This window comes from Chelonia mydas, chromosome 3 (assembly GCF_015237465.2).
Source record: "Chelonia mydas isolate rCheMyd1 chromosome 3, rCheMyd1.pri.v2, whole genome shotgun sequence".
NCBI classification, from domain to species: domain Eukaryota; kingdom Metazoa; phylum Chordata; order Testudines; family Cheloniidae; genus Chelonia; species Chelonia mydas.
In genome coordinates, this window is record NC_057851.1 from 8,244,742 (window position 1) to 8,264,525 (window position 19,784).

General features: G+C 48.7%; 1 protein-coding gene across 1 annotated transcript in view; it reads left to right on the plus strand.

The window, feature by feature from the left end:
- Positions 1 to 2,263: 2,263 nt before the first annotated feature.
- C3H8orf74 (chromosome 3 C8orf74 homolog) overlaps positions 2,264 to 19,784 on the plus strand; it is a 34,156-nt gene continuing 16,635 nt past the window's right edge. The window contains exons 1-2 of the mRNA XM_037893448.1: positions 2,264 to 2,311; positions 4,045 to 4,237. Of these exons, the coding sequence (XP_037749376.1) occupies positions 2,264 to 2,311; positions 4,045 to 4,237 (241 nt within the window). The remainder of the gene's footprint in view (positions 2,312 to 4,044; positions 4,238 to 19,784) is intronic.

The window sequence follows — 19,784 nt, forward strand, 5'->3', positions numbered from 1 at the left end:
TCTCTGCTCTATTATCCGAACCTCTGCATTATCCCAGTGCATTCCTTGTCTCATACAGCTGCCCAAGTTCCCTCAGACCTGTCTGGGTGTGCAATCTGCCTTGCTTATCAGATGGGAGCAAAAAGCAAGCAGCAGCTCCACTTGGCTCTGACTCTGCTGTGTGGCCTCTTGACTGCAGATTCTCACCCTCTCACTCTAACCTCAGTCCTTCTGCAGGGCTGAGGTAGGCTGCAGTCCCGGAATGGTACGAATGTTGTTCTTCCCCAGATGCAAACACGTGTCTCTGCCTCTAGACATTTTTCACCACTGCAGCTGCTGAGTTGCATTGTTCTGATTTTCTTATCTACCCTTATCACAGACAGAAACCCTCAGTGTGCCAGCTTATCTCCCTTGTATAGAAGCCTCAGACCCTTCCCTGCACTAGTTTTCTACACATAGAGCGTAGTGACTCCTGGTCTTTTTGCCTCAGCCGAATCTTCGAAATACATTTAGATTGTAAAAATGTGTGTACCCTAAATGATGTGGGGCTGTTCAGTGGCGCTGGAACTAGGGGTGCTTCCGCACCCGCTGGCTTGAGGTAGTAATAACACACACCAAACACATGGTTTCCATCTTCAGCACCCCCACTATAAAAATTGTTCCAGCCCTCCTGGGGCTGTTGAGATTCTGCCCCTGGGAACAACATTGATGGCCTACGTCAGCATTACATTTCCATTGGGGAAATGTTGGACAAATGAAGGGGGTTTGCAAAAATCCTTAATGGGCCTCTGCTCTGTAAAGTGACCGTCACATGCTTCTGAAGATAACAGTCTTCCTGGGTGGTTTACAGTCCAGGATCTGAGTAAGGACAAAGTTAGTAATTTGTCCTGTTGGCTCTGCAGAGCCGATAATGCTAGGGGGAAGTGAACTATGTTTTATCATACTTCTGAGTCTGGCTTCTGCATCAACAAAATTAACAGCATGCTGCGGGACAAGGAAGCGATTTGGATAGTGTGGCCGGTCAGATAATAGGGTTTCCGAAAATCAGGAGTATACTGTATATGACCCAGGACCATGTGTTTTCAACCCCCGATGCAGCTCTACACAGTGGAGCGTGTGTATGAGTGGGCGAGAGAGACAGGATTATTCCCTCATGCTTCAGGCCATAAACCAGCCCCTGACTCTTTGGTTGATTGGTGGTTACCAATCCCTGAGTTGCTCTCACAAACATTTGCATTTACTATTTTGGGAGAGGAGCAGGTGCAGCTCCAATGGTAGAATGTGACTCACCAGGAGGAGTTTGTGAGCATGCCCTGCTGGTTGTGTAAGCCATGTCATGCTGTCAGAGGTCAGGAAGGTGGTTAGCCCTTCAGTGATGCTTTACCTGGAACACCAGGCCCAGTTCTCAGTAGGAGAGAGATGTAGGGAAAAAACGGGAGGCAGTTAAGAGAAAAATCAACAGACGTGGCTAAGTGCCAGACTGTGCAGTTTGTCCCCATCCCTGTGTGCAGGATGGTGCAGAGCCCCTCTGCTCATGGGAAAGCGCTGGTATGTTGTGCCCTCCTGGAGCGCCTGTGTGTGGGTGCTCCCCGTAGTGCACTGGCCCTGCCCCAGGAGCCAATGCAGAGGGCTGGCAGGGCTATGGCCTCATGGCCCCATTGCCCTGACCCTTCGAGCAATTTTCTTGGTGGTGGGAGGAGGGACTGAGCAGCCCCTGCTCCTAAGGGCTGCTATTGCAATCAGCCCCGTTAGTGGTCCAGGCAGGGAGGGCAGGTTTCTTGCACCTCAGCCTCCGCATGAGGACTGATCACAATCTGGCCCTGACTCTGTACATTCTGGCTAAACAGGGCCCATGGGTTGGGAGTGCACAGCTGCTAGGCAGCAGAGGTATCGGTCACAACCGTGAAATACAAATGGGTATTGTAAGGAAGAGGCCTGGAACGAAACAAAGGGAAGGACCATTTATGCAGAAAGTGGCCCCGCTTCTGCCCACACTACAGTCAAGCTGCCTTTCTAGCGACCTCAGTGGCTGCATCCAATACCTGGAAAAGCTTCCTGGCAGTGAGATCTATTAGACTGCGCAATGGGGCTGGGATAGCAGCCCCATCGGTTGGGACATTTAACAGCAAATGATACAACTCTAGGGAATCTGCTGTCGGGGAGAGTCCTGCCCGGGCTGGGAGGGCTTGGATTGGCTCCTAGAACATTACCACGCAATGGAACTTTGCCACCTTTGTGATTGTATAAGACAAGCTGTGCCCCCTAGTAACGAGTTCTGATAAGGATGGCGGCCTTATCAGCAGAGGGGGTAAGGAGAGTCTGTCAGCTTCAGGTAAAGATAGCTATCATTCATTCAGGAAATACGGAGAGGTCAGAGCTATTAGGTCAAATCCTACTCTAGGCAATCATAGAATATCAGGGTTGGAAGGGACCTCAGGAGGTCATCTAGTCCAACCCCCTGCTCAAAGCAGGACCAATCCCCAATTTTTGCCCCAGATCCCCAAATGGCCCCCCTCAAGGATTGAACTCACAACCCTGGGTTTAGCAGGCCAATGCTCAAATCACTGAGCTAACCCTCCCCCCACTAAAACGTAGGACTCCAAAGAGACAGATTTCTAAGATCTTGGTGAATAGTTCATCATCTGACCAGGGACTGGTGGAAATTCCAGATAACCTCATTGACACTAGATGAGCAACTCCAGATTTACCTCTCTGAGCTCAGGAGCTGGGTCTTTAACGCCACAGCATAGCTGGGGCTCGGCGGAGTTAGCTCTGAACCTCAGCATAGGACCCAGCAGGTGTCTCTGTGATGCTGACAGTCCCTTCCCTCTGCCTCTTTCTGGCCCCCAGACCTGCTCTCTTTCTCTTCTTTTCACCTTCAGAATCAGATGAGGGTTCATACCCCGTTCCCACTGCAATAGTGAGTAAGCACGTACTGACCCCAGCCACATGGCATGGGTCAGGGGAACAATAGGTTAGATCCCTGCCTGCCACACCTTTACAATGCCCACACCTCCTCCTAAGCATTTGGGAATTAGAAGGGTTGCCGAAATGGCCTATATCAGCTGTTGGCAGTTTATGACTGGCCATTGTACACCTGGCCCCAAACCACAGGGCAGTTTATGGCAGGTAGAACTGGGATGACAAGAGGACATACACTGATCCTGCCCTTCACTCCCACTGGGCACTCAGCACCCCGCAGGATTAGGCCCCATGGATTTGACTCCCACAAAGTCACTGGGATGCAGCCTGTTGCTGGGCGGTTGCAGTGATGAGGCAAATCTCTTATGCTACAGGGCCAAGCCTATAAAGGTCAGGAAGGAACTTTGCCGCCTCCATGATTGCACCTTTAGACATATTCCTGAGCAAGGAGTGGGGTGGAAGCTGCACCAACCCAGGGATCGCCCTGAGGCACAATTACCACCCCACTCCAGGGAGAAAGTACCTCACAGTGATTTGAAAGAGTGCTTGTACCAGGCTGGCTAAGCCGACCTATTACAGAGGGGATGCGGGTTGAAGCCAAGGCTCTACTCACTTCCATCCCCTCCACAGAGCAGAGGCTGTGAGCTGCACCAGACTGAGACCTAAAACCCAGCTAGGCCAAGCAAGGGTCTGGAGGGGACATGGGAGTGGGTGGCTGTGACTTCCCCATTTGGCCCAGTAAAGCCCAGTCACTTTTTGAGAGCTGCTTGCTCCCCTCTGATGCGAGATATCAGACATGACAGACCAAGCAGGATACTGCATGAGATGGACCCAGTGGAAAGGCCTAAGGGCCTGATTCCACTCTCTCTCATGCCTGGGAAAACCAGGCGCTATGAACCATATGGAGTAAAACAACCATGAGATCAGAATCTGGCCCGAGGTTCCTATATTTTGAGACACTTGCTGGCCCAGATTCTCAGCTGGCATAAATCAGAATTACTCCATTGGCTTCCAAGGAATTACTCAGACTTCAGCCAGGTGAGGATCTGGCCCATTCTCGTTCAGGAGAGGATGCTGCATCTGCAAGCGAAGTGCCTGCATCCCCCGCCACTCCCATGTCACTCGTGTTTATGTCTCTGCCAGAGGGAAGAAGGGCGCCAGTGCCTGAGAGCGCTCCTGCAATGGGAGGAGTTTGATGACGTGAGGGATCTCAGGCGCAGCATAGAGCTCGACAGTCTTTACAGCAGCATTGTGTTCGCCGTGGAAAAAGGGCTCTCCTGGCCTGCGGTCGTGGAAGCGGGAAAGCTTGCGGAAGAGCTGCTGAACGAAACCAAAGGTGCGTCCTAGCAATGGGAACTGCCTCCAGCTTCTCCTCTCTCTCTCTCCCCCCAGTGTAAATCAGAAGCATGGAAGGCAATGGTGTTACACTGCGGTTAAACTGGTGCAAAGACAATCAAGTCCTAACTGTTCAGGGGAAGGGATGTTAATAGTCAGTGAGTCAGTTGTCCCCATGCAGCCCCCTCATGACGAGACATGAACACAGTGATCCAGGAGAGGGTGCATGAGTTACATCAGTGTAAGGGAGAGCAGAATCAGGCCCATTATTTCAAGATCTGTCCAGGCGTGCAAAGAGCCCTGCTCTTGTAGTGAGTGGGGACGCACACAGGAGATGCGCTCCACTTAACTGTGGGCTGACCTGTCTCTGAGTGCAGCCCCGCAGACCAAGTCTGACTGGGTGACACAGGTCTGCATACGTATCACGTTTGCAAGAGCTGAAATCAGGCCCTTGCCCAACCTCTATTAGAGACTGTGAGAAGCAAACACTTGAATCTTGGTGTCATAACAGCAGCCACATGTATAGAGCACCTTCCATGCAAGGTCTGAGAGCACTGGATAAACACTCATGAGCTTCCCCTCACAACAGCCCCCAAACAAACAAACATTACTGGGCCTTACAGGTAAAACTAGGCTCCCATGTAGGGTGACCAGACATCAGGTATTAAAAATGGGGATGGGGTGGGGGTGAGGGGGTAATAGGCATCTATATAAGAAAAAGCCCCAAATATCAGGACTGTCCCTATAAACTTCCCATGTGATGTATGTGTGCCTATGATTTGTTGGTGAAAACACCAGCACGCCCACTTTAAACTTTCCAACACCTAGGTGTGCAAGTATAACACTTTGTTCTTGCAACACCCATTTAAGGTTCAAACACATGCAGCCCACAGTTTGTCACAGCTCCCTCTAGTGGGTGGTCAGCCTGGAGGATAATAGCCTACTGCTTCTACAAGATAACGGAGTTACTCCTTTAGCTCAAGTGGGATAGATCTCTGCTATGGGCTCAAGTTCAAACCCAGCTGTCAATTCATACCAGCTTTGTATACATACTTTTCTGAGAATTCCCCACTAGCAGTCAAGGACTAACTCAGGTCTCCTGTGTGACTGTTGGAGATCAGGACATGGGTGATCTTGCCTCATGGTTCGAACAAGGAGTCAGGCCTAGTGGCTAGAGCAAGCTCCAGTAGCCAGAAATAGCAGCTCAGGGTCAAGCTGGAATCAAAGGCCAGATGCCAGAGTCAGAAGTCGGGAATAGGAGCTGAGGATCAGAGTCAGGTTACCTGGAGCGAGGCAAGGCCAGGGACAAAGCTAGGTTTGAGGCAGGAGCAGGGCTAGAGTAAGGCAGGCACAGGATCTATTGCAGCCATGGGTGAATGTTTTGAGCAGACGCTGAACTGCTACTGCTGGGCTTAAGAGCCGGTCTGCTGACTCTTCCCACCAAATCAGGCAGCCTACTACAGCCCAGCTGCACTTGTTAGGTTGCCTGGAGACTGGCTCTGCTGCAGGCCCTGATTCCTGACACTAACCCCCACACCCTGAGGGCATCTCCTGGGGACCTTAGGGCCCAGTTTCTCTGGGTACTTCTGATGGAACTTTTGCAATATGGCCAGGGCCTGGACTTTCTCTACCGGTTCCCAAGACTGCTCAACCAGATTACAGCCTTCCCAGTCCACCAGGTATTAGAGCCTTCCCCTAATTCTCCAAGAGTTGAGGATTAGGTGGACAAAGCACTCCTCCTGTCCGTAGACTGGGTGGCAGTGGCAAGTTGGAATGGTTTGGGTATGGGTTCTCTTTGTAGGGCTTTAAAAGTGAGATGTGAAAGACAGGGTGGATCTTCAAGGGTAGCCATAACCTGAAGGCAACTGGATTTACCCATTCTTTAATCTTGAAGGGGCCCAGGAATTGGTGGTCTAGTTTGGCAGATGGGTGACTCCATTTAAGGTTCTGAGCAGAAAGCCATACCTGGTCCCCTACAGACAGATTGGGGGCAGCCACATGGTCTTGGTCCACGTGGTGTTTATAGGCTTCTCTGGCAGACTGCAAGTGTTCCTTGAGCTCTCAGTGTAGGTGGGACACTAAATCCGTGGTAACTAGTACTGGAGACCTTACGGTTAGGTCTGGGTGGAAGTGAGGGTGAAATCCATAGTTTGCAAAGAATGGGCTCTGTTGGGTTGAGGCATGGATTGCATTGTTATATGTGAACTCAGCGTAGCACAGCAGGGGGAGCCAGCTGTGCTGGTGGTAAATTTAGAAAGCAGTGAAGATACTGCTCCAGGATTTGATTGTCTCTCTCTGTTTTCCCATTTGTCTGTGAGTGCTAGGCTAGACTTGATTCCAAGGAGTCTGAGAATGTCCTGCTATGATTGAGAGACGAACTGGTGTCCCCAGTCCGATAAAATGTCTGGCGGTAACCCATGGTAGTGATAGATATTTTCCAAGAAGAGCCGAGCCGTCACACATGTGGTAGGAAAAGTACAGCGTGGGATGAAGTGTGCCACCTTTGTTAGGACATCAATGGCAACCAGGATTACTGAGTGTCCCTACGAGCGGGGCAGTTCTACGATGAAATCCATTGATATAGTAGACCAAGGCTGCGGGGGTGTGGGCAGAGGCTGGAGGAGACCTAAGGGTTTGATCATGGGTTCTTGGTATGGTTGGTGAGGTTCCAGAATCGTATATACTCCTTGATGTATATACTCGTATAGGCCTGGCCACCCAAAGCTCCTCAAGACCACGTTCCAGATCTTGAATTGGCCAAAAGGGCCCACAAACAGCAAATTGCAGCATATTTTCAATACCCGAAGCCCAGGTTGTCCCTCCAGAACATAAATACAACCCTTGTGATAGAGAAGGCCATTCTGTAATTGGAACTCAGAGTCAGGTTGCCTACCCACATCATTCAGAGTCTGGCAGATCTGGACTGTGTACGGATCATCAGGGAGTGGATGGAGGATGCCAGACCACTGCTGATCATCTCATGGATAAAGTTGGGCACCTTGAGCATGTGCATCTCCATCAGGTTTGAGATATTCATCTTTGCGGGATAGGGCATCCAGCTTCCTGTTTCTTGTCCCTGGGTGATAAGTTATCACAAAGTTGAAGTTGGTTAAGGCATCTAGCCACCTATAGATACTCCAGGTTTTTGTGGCCCATCAGGATTTGGAACAGGAATTGGGCTCCTTCTAAGAAACGGTGCTACTCCTCAAAGCCACATTGCTAGCCAGTAGCCCCTTCTCCCAGGTATTGTAATTTTCCTCCCACTGAGATTAGTTTCTGAGAATAAAAGGCACAGGGAAGGAGTTGGTTAAGGGGGCCCACAGGCGGAGATAAAACTAGTCAAGTGATCTCGGTCCAGATTCTGTTACTGCAGATTTACACCAGTCTAACTCCCATAAAAGCTCTTGGAGTTGCCGTTGTTTTACACCAGTGATACTGAAACCATAATCTGCCCCCTACCCTTCAGAAATAAGGTGCTGCTGAGTGGTTGGAGCCATGAACCCCTGTGTTTAGGGGCTTGCCTGCACTGTGCACTGTTCATGCCTATCTACACCAATGCTGCACTGCGTCAGGGACTGGGACGTGGACGGTCATGCCTAGTAGTTAGAGCAGGAGGTAGACATCAGGAATCAGAGCCCCCAGGCAGAACTCAAGTCAGAGGCCAGGAATCAGAGCTGAGGGCCAGAACCGGAGAGAGGCAAGGCAGGGTCCAAGGCTAGCATGAGGCCAGGAACAAGCAGACGCAGGGCTTACTGCAGCCGTGGGCGAATGCTTTGTGCAGCCAGTGCCCTGCTGAGCTGAAGAGCAGGTCTGCCGATCCCCCTCAGCCAAGCAGGGGTTTAGCCAATCAAGCAGCTCAGGTGGGGCCCTGCTGAACTCGTTAGACTGCCTCTGATTAGCGAGCTAGCTGTGGGTCTTTACTCCTGCCTAACAGGCACAAACCCCTAGTGTAAACATCGCCTGACTATTTTTCTTCCCACACAAGTGTCTAGATTTGGCGCTGGCCCCCTCTGGTGGCCTTTGGCAAGTCACCCTGTCTGAGTCCCCATCTGGAAAACAGGGATATTGACCAAACAAGAAGAGTGAAGATCAATCAGCTAATGGTCCATTTGGTCCCATCATTTACATGGGTGTAACCCCACTGGGGGGTCCCCTCTAGGATCACCAGCATTGCACTGGTGTAGCTGAGGGGAGAATTTACCCCAGTGCATGTAAAATGCCATTTTAGGGCCTGATGTAACACCTCATTGACTTGGGTGGAAGATGCAACGGGCTTCAGCTTGGACCTCTAGAACCTGAGCCTAAAAGGCACCCTCAACCGCCATGGACGTCCGTGTGCTCCGAGGGCATTCAGCTCTTCGCAGGATCAAGCCCCCTTGTCATCTGTCAATCCCATCCATTGCCCGCCTTGCTTTTAACATGCAAATGCATGTCTTTCAGGCAGAGCTTTTCAGCCAAGCTACTTTGCCCTGGAAGGTGCACGGTGCCTCTTGCTACACGCATTGTTTTGGTGATATCATTTTTTTTTTGCTCCCACTTTGCTGCCAAGAAATAAATTAGAGCTAATACTGTCCTTGTTTGCTTATGAGATAATACATTCAGCTCACACCATTTAGGCGTGTCGTCGTATTTATTTAGCACAAGATTTAAACAGAGATGGACTCGGGCCACAAAGTTTGGATCCGGATCTCATTTGAACTTTCTCAAATCCTTTCTGTATCTCTGGGGTTTCAGGGTTGAATTCCATCCCTTTTAGTTCTAGGGCTTGTCCAACACTCATCCACATAAAGGATGAGTGATTCCCCCCCCACCCCCCCTCTTCCTACTCTAGAGGCTGTAAAGGGCCAGATTCTCCTCACACGCTGATTTTATACCAGTCTTACTCTCCTGACTTCAGTCGAGTTGCTTCTGATTCACATCAGCATATGTGAGAACGGGAATCAGATCTAGGATAAGCTGAGAGGGGCAGGTGTCAGATCCCTTCCTCCTTCATGCCCCTGTAATGAAGAGCAGCAGATGAAGGAAGGAACGGATGGTAACAGGGGTGCCAGAACGGGGGGCCGTGGGCCATGCCCCCCCCACTTTTTACTAGCTGTAAGGGTGACGGGGGGGTGGAGAGGAGCAAGTGCAGGGCAGGGTCTGGGGGGGGGGGGGGGCGGGGGAAGAGGCAGCATGGGGGCAGGTCCTCGGGGGAAGGGGTGGTGCAGGGGCAAGGCCTTGGCGGGAAGGGCAACATAGGGGTGGGGGCACAGTCTGGGCACTATTACCCCGCCCCCCCCCACATTTTTAGGGAGCTTCCAGTGCTCCTGGGTGGTAAAGCCCCAGTGACATAGTTAGAGAGGATGTCATTACATGACAATCAGACAAAGGGACAGTTTTCCTACCTTCCATTCTGGGAAGTGCAGGGGTAAGGGTCTGGGGAGCGGGCACCTGGGTGTTTCACCTCACCTCCCAGTCAGTTATAGTCCCTCTCCCCTCCGTTCAAGGTGATCAGAGCTCACCCAGATGCCTTGGGATGAAAGAGAGAACAGAGCTCCCTCGGGGATGCCTGGATAGGATACAACCCTTCCTCCCCCTACCAGCTACAAAGCATGGCCGTTGCGTTCCCTGCTTTGCAATGTTGGGCGTGAGAATGTTTATGCTTTTAATGCACTCACTAAATAATTGCCTGTTTGTACGACTGACCGTAAAGCCGATGCCTCTGGGTGTATGGCATTTAGGGCCCACGGGGTGCTGAGTACCACCTCCAAGGAGCATAGTGAGTAGCTGAGCAACCTCCTCTGCCAATGAGCAGGTGGGAGCTCTGGGTGCGCTGCACATCCCCATGTGACAGTGAGTATGGGGACAACCAGAGTTTGATTAGCTCATAAGTAAACAGCTAGCAAACTGGTTCACATCATTTGAGGTTGGTCATGTTTGTATAATGCTGGTTTCGAAGGCCTCACCGTTATTGTCATAGTAGCCAACTTGTTTGCACTACAGGTTTATTCTGCACATTTGCTCTGGGCTTGAAGAAAGTTCTGCAAGCCACCCGGGTTTGGACTTTTGGGGTAGCACAGTGTGAATGACAGCCTAGCAAAACCATTTCACACAGAAGGTGAAATTCACCTCGAGCAGGGACCAGCTCCAGGCCTATGCACTGCTTGCAACCCACATATGCTGAGGACTTAAGAACTACATAGACCATTTCTGATTCCTCTGTGCATGAGTGAATTTTATTATTTGTATTACTGCAGCACCTGCGAGTCCCCGTTATGGACCAGAACCTCATTGTGCTAGAGGCCATACAGAGATGGTCCCTGCCCCAGGGAGTTTCCAGTCTGAGTAATTCATTCAGAATTCGCTGACTTTCAATGGTGTCCTAGTTATTGCCACACAACACCCAGGATCATATTGATTCTCAAGCAAGCCTTATGAGACAGAATCTATTTGAGACATCCATTGCTTCTTAGCAATTAGTTTAAAATTTAATTAAAACATCACAAAGAAATTAAATTTTCCTTTGCAGGGTGGGGAATATTATAATAAAGTAGAAACCCATTCTCAGTTTGCCCTGCCAATTCACAGGGGAAGGAGCTATGCTGCGTAGTTTATAATCAGCCCTGCTGCATAATGGATGGGGAGCTAATGATAGATTGAAATCTTTCAAAAGAGCCAGAGTGCACCAGGAGTTAATCTCCAGAACTAAATCTTTGTGGAAAACAAAACAACTCATTTCAGGGTGAGGAGCCAAACTTTGACACTGATAGAAAATGCTGCTTTTATAAACTCAGACTGTGTTAGTGACTGAGAAATATTGTTCAGACCATTTCCAGCAGTATGTTAGCTGCAAAAGCTTAACTATATTTGTTATTTGTACAGTGCCAATATTGTGCAATGTGCGTGACAGACAGCAAGAAGATTCCGCACTGCCTTGCTCCTTTGTGAGGTCACCAATGCCGTGCAACATGGGTGTAAAATGCTGGTGTGAATGGAGAATTCTGAGATGGGAGTGTTGCCGAGTTTGCACAGGTGTAAACGACTGCTCAAGGTGCAAGGCAGTGGAGAAGCAGGCCCAGGTCCTCTGCCCTGATCTAAATGGCCAGCTTACTGGCCAAGGATGGTACATTGAAAAGCAAAGCAATGATGTTTCATGCCTGTTTGGTTAGTTGCATATGTTTTGTTCCTGTTTTCTATTGTCTTTTTAACTTTTCTTTCAAGGGGGATTCAGGATTATGGGCTACCTGAAAGAAGGGTTGGGGGTATTTGAAGGTGGAGGTGTGGTGGATGGGGTCGGATGAAGGAGAAGATAGGGGTACGGTGAACAGGGTCAGAGGCAGAGCGGGCCTCTTGGACTCAGGCACACAGATGGGAGTGGGAGAAGAAAGTGAAGGGTTGGTTCCTCATGCAGCCTTAGGCAGAGTGGAGTGGTGAAGGGGTAGTGAAAAGAGAGAAGAGCGGAGAGGTAGGGAGGTGTTACGTTGTGCATGGCCATAAGGCAAGGACTAGAGACCCAGTCCAAAGCTCACAGAAGCCAATGGGAGTCTTTCCTTCACTGGACTTTGGATGATACCTTCCCGACCTTCCACTCCAAAGGTAACAGAGAGATCTGAAGAGGGATGGGATGTGATGTGCTTAGCAAGAGGAAAGACTGTGGAGACAGCATACAAGATGGATTGGGGGAATCCCCCAAAAGGATGTTGATAAATTTGAGAGGGTTCAGAGAAGAGCCATAAAAATTATTAAAGGGTTATGTAGCAGATCGAGCACTCACCGGCACAGCGCCTCCTGCTGTTCATCCAGGAATTAGCTCTTTTCCAGCCTCGGAGCACCCCCTGTTGGCTGGTGTCTTGTCTGCCTCAGGCCCCGGTGCCCTCTTATCTTGGGATTCTGCCCCACAGTAGTCCCCACACTCTGGGTCTCCCCTCCCTGGGGAATCCCCACCCCCTATGCCCTCTAAGGTAAGTCCTCCTTTTCTTTCACCTTGCCTCAGTGGCTACTGCCAGTTGTCATCTAGCCCCCTTTCTCTGGGGCAAACTGCAGTCTGTAATGGCCACTCATCATTGGCAAAGGGGTTGGACCAGCTGCCTCTGCCTATCCCTGGGCTGCACCTCTGCGGCCCCAGTACCTCCTTGGGCCTTTAACAAGGCCTCAGCTCGGGGAGTTGCCAGGCTGGAGCTCCCCAGCTCCTCTTGCCCTTCCCCAGCACTGCTCTGCTCTGTCTAAGGTACCCTGTCTCCCAGGCAGCTAGGTCCTTCCCACTCCAAGGCTGGAGTGAGACTCTCTGCCTTCTCCCCAGGAGCCCTTCTTATACTGGCCCAGTTGGGCCCTGATTGGCTGCCTCAAGCCCACCCATGATTGGCTCCCCAGGGCAGCCCTTCCCCAGGACTGTTTTTAACCCCCTCGGGGCAGGAGCGGGGTGACCACCCCGCTACAGATTAGAAAACCTGCCGTATAGTGATAGATTCAAATAAGTCAATCTATTTAGCGTAACAAAGAGAAGGCAAAGGGTTGGCTTGATTACAGTCTATCAGTATGTACCTGGGGAACAAATATTTGATAATATGTTCTTCGGTCTAGCAGAGAAAGGTGTAACACAATCCAATGACTGGAAGCTGGAGCTAGACTGGAAATTCCAAATTCAGACTGGAAATAAGGCATACATTTTTAACAGTCAGAGTAATTAACCATTGGAACAACTTACCAAGGGTCGTGGTGGATTCTGCATCACTGGCCATTTATAAATCAAGATTGGATGTTTTATTAACTATATACTTTGGGAATCACTCTGGTGCAGTTCTCTGGCCTGTGTTAGACGGGAGGTCAGACTGGATGATCACAATGGTCCCTTTCTGGCCTGGGAATCGATGAATCTTTGAAAAGGGGAGAGCTGGGGTGGCAAGAGAGGAGGCAATTGCGGTAGCTAGGGGAAAGGGAATGTCGGCTGCCTTCTTTTGCGATCCCAGCCAAATCCCCATTAACCTCTGAAATGAAAAACACAAAGGCTTATTTGTTTTCTTGTATATACAAAGATTAGGGCTGTGCACACAAACCCGAGGAGAGAAGGTTTGCAGGAGAGAGAAGGGCAGAGACACCATCCTACATCAAGGCACAGTCTGCAAAGGCAGGCTAGGCTTCCTCAGGGCAGACTCCTGGCCACCTGGCACCTTGTAAGTGTCACTTTGCTGCCACTTCACAGTGACCATCTCTCCCCTACAATCCCCCACCCCAGTATGGGCCTGAGCCAGAGCCCACTGAAGTCCGTGGAAAGAATCCCATCAACTTCAATGGGCTTTGGATCAGGTGGTATGTTCTGAGCTCAGAACTTCTAAGGATCCTCTACCCTTCCCGGTTTCTACCGTGGCTGCAGCTTGCTCCCCTGCAGCTCTCCAGGAGAGCCCCACACTTCCCGTAGCTCTCCACTCACCCTGCAGCTCCCCCTCTGCCCCCAGGCCCTCCGTGCATTGAATGGCTCTCTCTCTCCTCCAGATCACACCTCCTCCGCAGGCAGTGGTTGCTCCCTGTACAAGGATGTATTTCTCCAGGTGGACATGGCTAGAACTAGGGCCCAGACATACAAGGGGACTTCGGCATTGCAGCACCGACCACCACGGCACCTTGCTAATCACAGGAACAACAATGCAATCCACAAAGCCTGAGTTAGGCACCGACCTAGGCTCCCTGTATAATGAATGGCCAGAGAGAGGAGCCTTAGAATGCGATCCACAAAAGCCAGCATGCTAGGCAGGGAGCCACCTTGCTAGCCGATGAGAGATGCCAACAACAGAGGTGTGTCCTAAGCTGCTTCCCTCTCACCGAGATAGGCGCCTAAGTCCAGGCTGCAAGGAAGTGCCTATCTCTGTTTGCAATCCATGAAGAGGCGCCCATCTTCTGGACTCAGGTTCCTAAGTAGTTACTTGCAGGAGGAGGAAGAGATGGTGGCAGAGGTGGTGGTGGTGGTACCCCCCCTTATAATTTTTGGCCCAGTGGTTACAGCGCTTGCCTGAGATATGGCAGACCAAGGTTCAATTCCACCCTCTGCCTGATGGGGAGAAAGGATTTGAACAGAGTTCTCTCGCTTGTCAGGGGAGGGCTCTAACCACTGGGCGAAAAATTATAATGGGGGGAATTTTGTGGATCTCAGCGGAGCCAAAAACTGGGACTTAAGCGCCTAAGTCTGGGGTTTAGGCACCTAACTACCTTAGTGGATTGGGGCCTAAATGCCTTGAAGCTGGTTTTCCTCTCGCTCCAGTTTTACTCCAGTGTAACTCCATTGGCTTCACTGGAGTGGCTCTAGATTTACACCCATATAAGTGACATCAGAATCCGGTCCCGGGTGCCCGATACCCACTAATGTGCCTGGGTGCCATGTGGAGAGGTTGCTAATGTGGTGTACGGGTGCTGGATGGGGCTGCAGAGACCAGTGGGCAGAGTCCATTGTGCAAGGGGCGGCACCGGACTTCAGATAGCAGCAGGCTGCCGTCAGTGCCTGGCTGTAATTGCTGTTGTGCTGGAGTGATGGAACATTTAAATAGAAATCAGAGCATGGTTAAACACGAGCTGTCTATGCCCTAATGAGAAGAACAACGCAGACCTAACATACAGCCGAATTTGGCCCCTCATAGACAGACATGCTGTGCTCTCTCCTCTGTGTCCGTAGGGAGCTGCCATTCTTGCATATCCCAGCTGGAATAGCCCAGATCCTCTATGGAGAGGTGCTGATACTCCACAACTTGCTAGTACCCCCAGATTCTGAGAGTCCAAATGAGAGAACTTTGGTAGCAGCAGGACTGCCCAGGCAGATGTGGCAGGGGGGATGATTGGGAGGGTCAGTGCTGACTCCCGTTCTCTTTGCAATCCAACTTTCCTTTTCCGGTAGCATCTTGGTGCTATTAATCACTGGCCCTAAATATAGACTTCCCTTACATTAAAACTTTGGCCTCTCCACTCCTGCTGTTTTCCTGAAGGTCTTGATCCAGAAACGATGTGATCAGAGTCTATTCTCAGTTACACTCATGTAAATCCAGAGTAACTCCACTAGCTACTCCAGATTTACAGCGGTGTAACTGAGCCCCCTATGTGCTTGTGAAATAACCCTAAATCCACTCTTTAACTGAAGTTGATGGACCTAATTCGGAACTCATTTACACCAGTGTAAGTAAGTGAGGAGTAACTCCACTGAAGTTAATGGAGTTATACTGGTATGAAACCAAAAGAAGATCACAGGCTTGATTTACATGTTATTTCAACTTCATGAATACCTAGATTGTAAGCTCTCTGGAACAGGGATCGTCTCTTTGTTCTGTGTTTGTACAGCACCTTGCACAGTGGGGTCCTGGCCCATGACTGTGGTCCTAGACTCTGCTGCAATACAAATAATAATAATTGTCATAATAATGGTCACTCTGAGAGGAAGGATCATCTTGTGGTAAAAGTGCTGATCGGGGCGTCAACGATCTGGGTTCAAGTTCCAAGCCCTGTCACAGGCTCCCTGTGTGATGCTTGGCAAGTGACCACATCTCTCCAACAGAGCCTGGTTCTCATTTAGACTGGGAGCATTTAACACCACTTTGGTAGTGGAAAGTGGTTTTTAAGTCACGTTACCAGCTGCCTGCCAGAACTGGGTAAAGGGGTCTGAGTGTAAATGAGAACTAGGCCCTCTATGCCTGTATAACATGGGCATAACAACAATGCTTCCTTTCTCTCACCTGTTGTCTGTCTTGTCTATTTAAATTCTGAGTGCTTTATGGCACTGATTAGGGATCTGTCTACAAGCACTACGTGACACAGCTACAATGCCGCCATGCCTTAGTAGCTGTAGTAAATCCACCTTCCTAGGGGCAGTAGCTAGGTCAATGGAAGACTTCTGTTCTGGGTTTAGGTTGGCCTAACTAGGCCTTAGGCTATGTCTACCCTGCAGTTTATGTCGGCATAATTTATGTCGCTCAGGCGAGTGAATAAATCATCCCTCTGAGTGACATAATTTACACCAACATAAGCGCCGGTGTGAACAGTGCCGTGTCGGCGGGAGAGCTTCTCCGGCTGCATAGCGATTGCTGCTCGCAGGGCCTGTGGTAGTTAAGCTGATGGGACAGCTCCCTGCCGTCAGCTTAGAGCGGCTACATTAGAGAGCTTATAACGGCACAGCGGGGGCTGCTGTAAACTCTCTTGTGTAGCCATAGCCTTAGGCATGTGATTTTTTTTACCCCCCTGAGCGACATGCCTAGGTCAACCTACGTTTTAGGCATAACGCAGGCCTCAACGTGCATGCAGCCCCTAACGTTACCGCTGGACTCTCTAGTTGCTACTGTAATATTAATACACATTTTGCCCACTCCCTGCTTGCGGTGGAATGAAATCTATGCCAAGGGCTTCTGTGTTCTTCATTATTTGGCTTCTCCCTTGACAGATATAAACACTATAACAAATGATCTAGGTCGATACACGCCCATTAGGGCCATTTTATCAAGAGAGCCAATTTTGCACATGGCCCCGTTCATGGGTGCATGAGGCATCTGGGCAGTCAAAGCCCTTGCTGGTATTATCACCACTGCAGTTCAAACCTTTGTCCAGGAATAACGCGCAGTCACTCCTCATTCTAAGCGCTGGGCCAATGGTGTATTTAATCTCCCTATCTGCCAGTTCAGCACAGACTCACCTCAGGTTCCTGAAGCCCTTGGCTACAGTCTTGCTGTGCAGTGCCTGCGTCAGCTGGCGAGGCTGTGAATCTCATGAGCCAGATCTCTTCACCCCAAGGACTTTACTCCCCTGGGCTCCACCTACTTTTACCTCAGATGGTGTCATTCACTCTCAGACTTGTCATTGTTGACTTTGAGGAAGTGTAACCCACACACATCCTGGGCGTGGTGGTCTGTCCCCTCTAGTGGCACCAAGACCCCTTCCAGAGAGAGAGTTAAATGAGTCGGCTCTACAGCCTTAGCTAACAGGCAGTTGGCTTTTAGCTCATGCGGTAGAGGCTCATGCACTAAGCTCCAAAGGTCCCCGACGACCGGGGTCTTTCGGTGTTACAGAAGTACCAATAAATAATAAGGCCATGCATTCATCCCCCTCCAGATCTCAGAGAGTGTAACAAGCACTAATTAAGTAAGCCTCACAGCACCCTAAAGTAGGAATTACCATCCTCGTATTGCAGATAGGCTAACTGAGGGCAGGTCTTCCCTTAAAATGTTGCAGTGGTGCAGCATACCAATGTAGGCTATGCTAGGTCAATGGAAGAATTCTTCTGTCAACCTAGCTACTGCCTCTCATGGAGGTGGATGACCTACTCCGATGGGAAAAGCCCTTCCGTCAGCATGGGTGTTGCCTGCACTGAAGGACTACAGTGGCACTGCTGTAGTATTTTAAGTGTAGGCATACCGTTAGTGGTAGAACTAGGAATAGATCCCGGAAGTCTTGACTCCCAGTCCCCTGCTCAAACCATAATGACTTCTGCCTGGGATGGCTCAAACTTCTAGTCTGATGGTAGTTATTGTCTTCAGTTAACTTTGCACAGACTGTAAATTTATCAGAGGGCTTTTTCTCCAGAAATTTTTCTTTTGGACCTGATTTTCAGAAACAGACTCCAATTTTGAGGCATAATTTATTCCCACAATTAAATACAGGTGCAAATGACAGTATTACACCATTCACTACCTGATTTGCATGCTCAGTCAGGTATAGGGTGAAGGTTTGGCAATACTTTTAACTAAAGAATTTTTCTTAAAAAGAAAGCCGTTTAAAAAAATGTTATAAAAATTGTCAACCCTTGAATGTTTTCATTTTTGTGAAATATTGTACCTTTTCTGTTATCTTTTTTCCCCCAATCAAAAACATGCTTGGAAAGCTTAACTAAATTTTTTATTTTCCTGAAAACCTTTTTTTTGGTAAACATAAATCATAACTAAAAATTCTATAATCATTTTGATAATGTTTTCAATACTTTTTTTTAAAATGGGGGGCGGAATCACAAAAAACCCAATGAAGTGAGCTGTAGCTCACGAAAGCTTACGCGCAAATAAATTTGTTACTCTCTAAGGTGCCACAAGTCCTCCTTTTTTAAAAAAAACCCTGGTAAAACAAACAAAAAAGATTCTGTTTGAAAATCTTCAAAAGGAAGACAAGGTTGAATTTTCAACATTTTTCATTAAACTGATTTAGGAGCTCTAATCAGGTAGTTTAGTGACTTGATGGTGGAATCATTTGAACCCACAAATATTTTTGTGGTGCAAAATTGTGGGAAGAGTTACTTGGGAGTGCAAAATTCTACTGACAAAATTGAAGGCCAGGTTACAGCACTTAAAATTCAGGCTCTTTGCGTTATTCTTAGATTCTAAGGCCGGAAGGGACCACTGTGAGCAGCCAGTCTGAGCTCCTGTGCAACACAGGCCAGAGAACTTCCCCACAATAATTCCTGTTTGAACTACAGCATCTCTTTAAAAATAATAAAATTCCAATCTTGATTTAAAAATTGCCTGTCTTGGAGAACCAATCCCAACCTTTTGCAAATTGTTCCATTAGTTAATTGCCCTCACTTTATTTCCAGTCTGAATTTATCCAGCTTCACCTTCCAGCCATTGGATCTTTTTATAACTTTGTCTGCTAGATTGAAGAGTCCATTATCACATATTTGTTCTCCATATAGGTGCTTATAAACTGTGATCAAGTCACCCCTTAACTTTCTCTTTGTTAAGCTAAATAGATTGAGCTCTTTGAGTCTATCACTATAAGGCATGTTTTCCAATCCTTTAATCATTCTTGTGGCTCTTCTCTGAATCCTATCCTGAACCCTTTTCAATATCCTTCTAGAGTTGTGGACACCAGAATTGGATACAATATTACAGTAGCAATCAGAATGGTGCTAAATACAAGAGATAAAATAACCTCTCTCTACTCCTACTTGAGATTCCCCTGCTTATGCATCCAAGGATTGCGTAAGCCATTTTAGCCACAGTTTTGCACTGTAAACTCATGTTCAGCTGATTATTCACCATGACCCCCCAATTTCTTTCACAGTCACTGCTTCCCAGGATTCTTGCATAGTGCAGCTTGGCAGAAACAAACTAGCTAGCTAGGTCTTAATCACAATAGTATCCGATCACCTCACCAACATTATTTCAATGTATGCTCATTATCTCTCATGCGGGGAAGCATCCCCATTTTAAAAAACTGAAAATTGAGCCACAGAGAAATTTTGTGACTTCCCAAGGTTACACACCAAGTCTATGGCACAGCTAGGAATTGAACTCAGTCTCCCCTGAGTCTGTGGCCAGTGTTGTGGGATTCTGCATAATGGTAATGTAATAATAACAAAAATATTCTTCATCACATGTACGAACGGATCCATAAAGAATTAGCACAGGCTATCAATGCTAAAGTCCATTTGTTTTTATGTTACTGCTGAGGGCTGGCGGGTGTTTGTCAGACAAGAAAGCTTGATAATTGGACACTGTATTTTTTGTGGAATTTCTCCTTTACACACTATAAATAAACTGTCCCCCAAAATGAGGGAATCACATTATTAGCATTAGCATTTGGTCAAGAAACCCTTCGCTAGAGCTGATTTAAAAAAG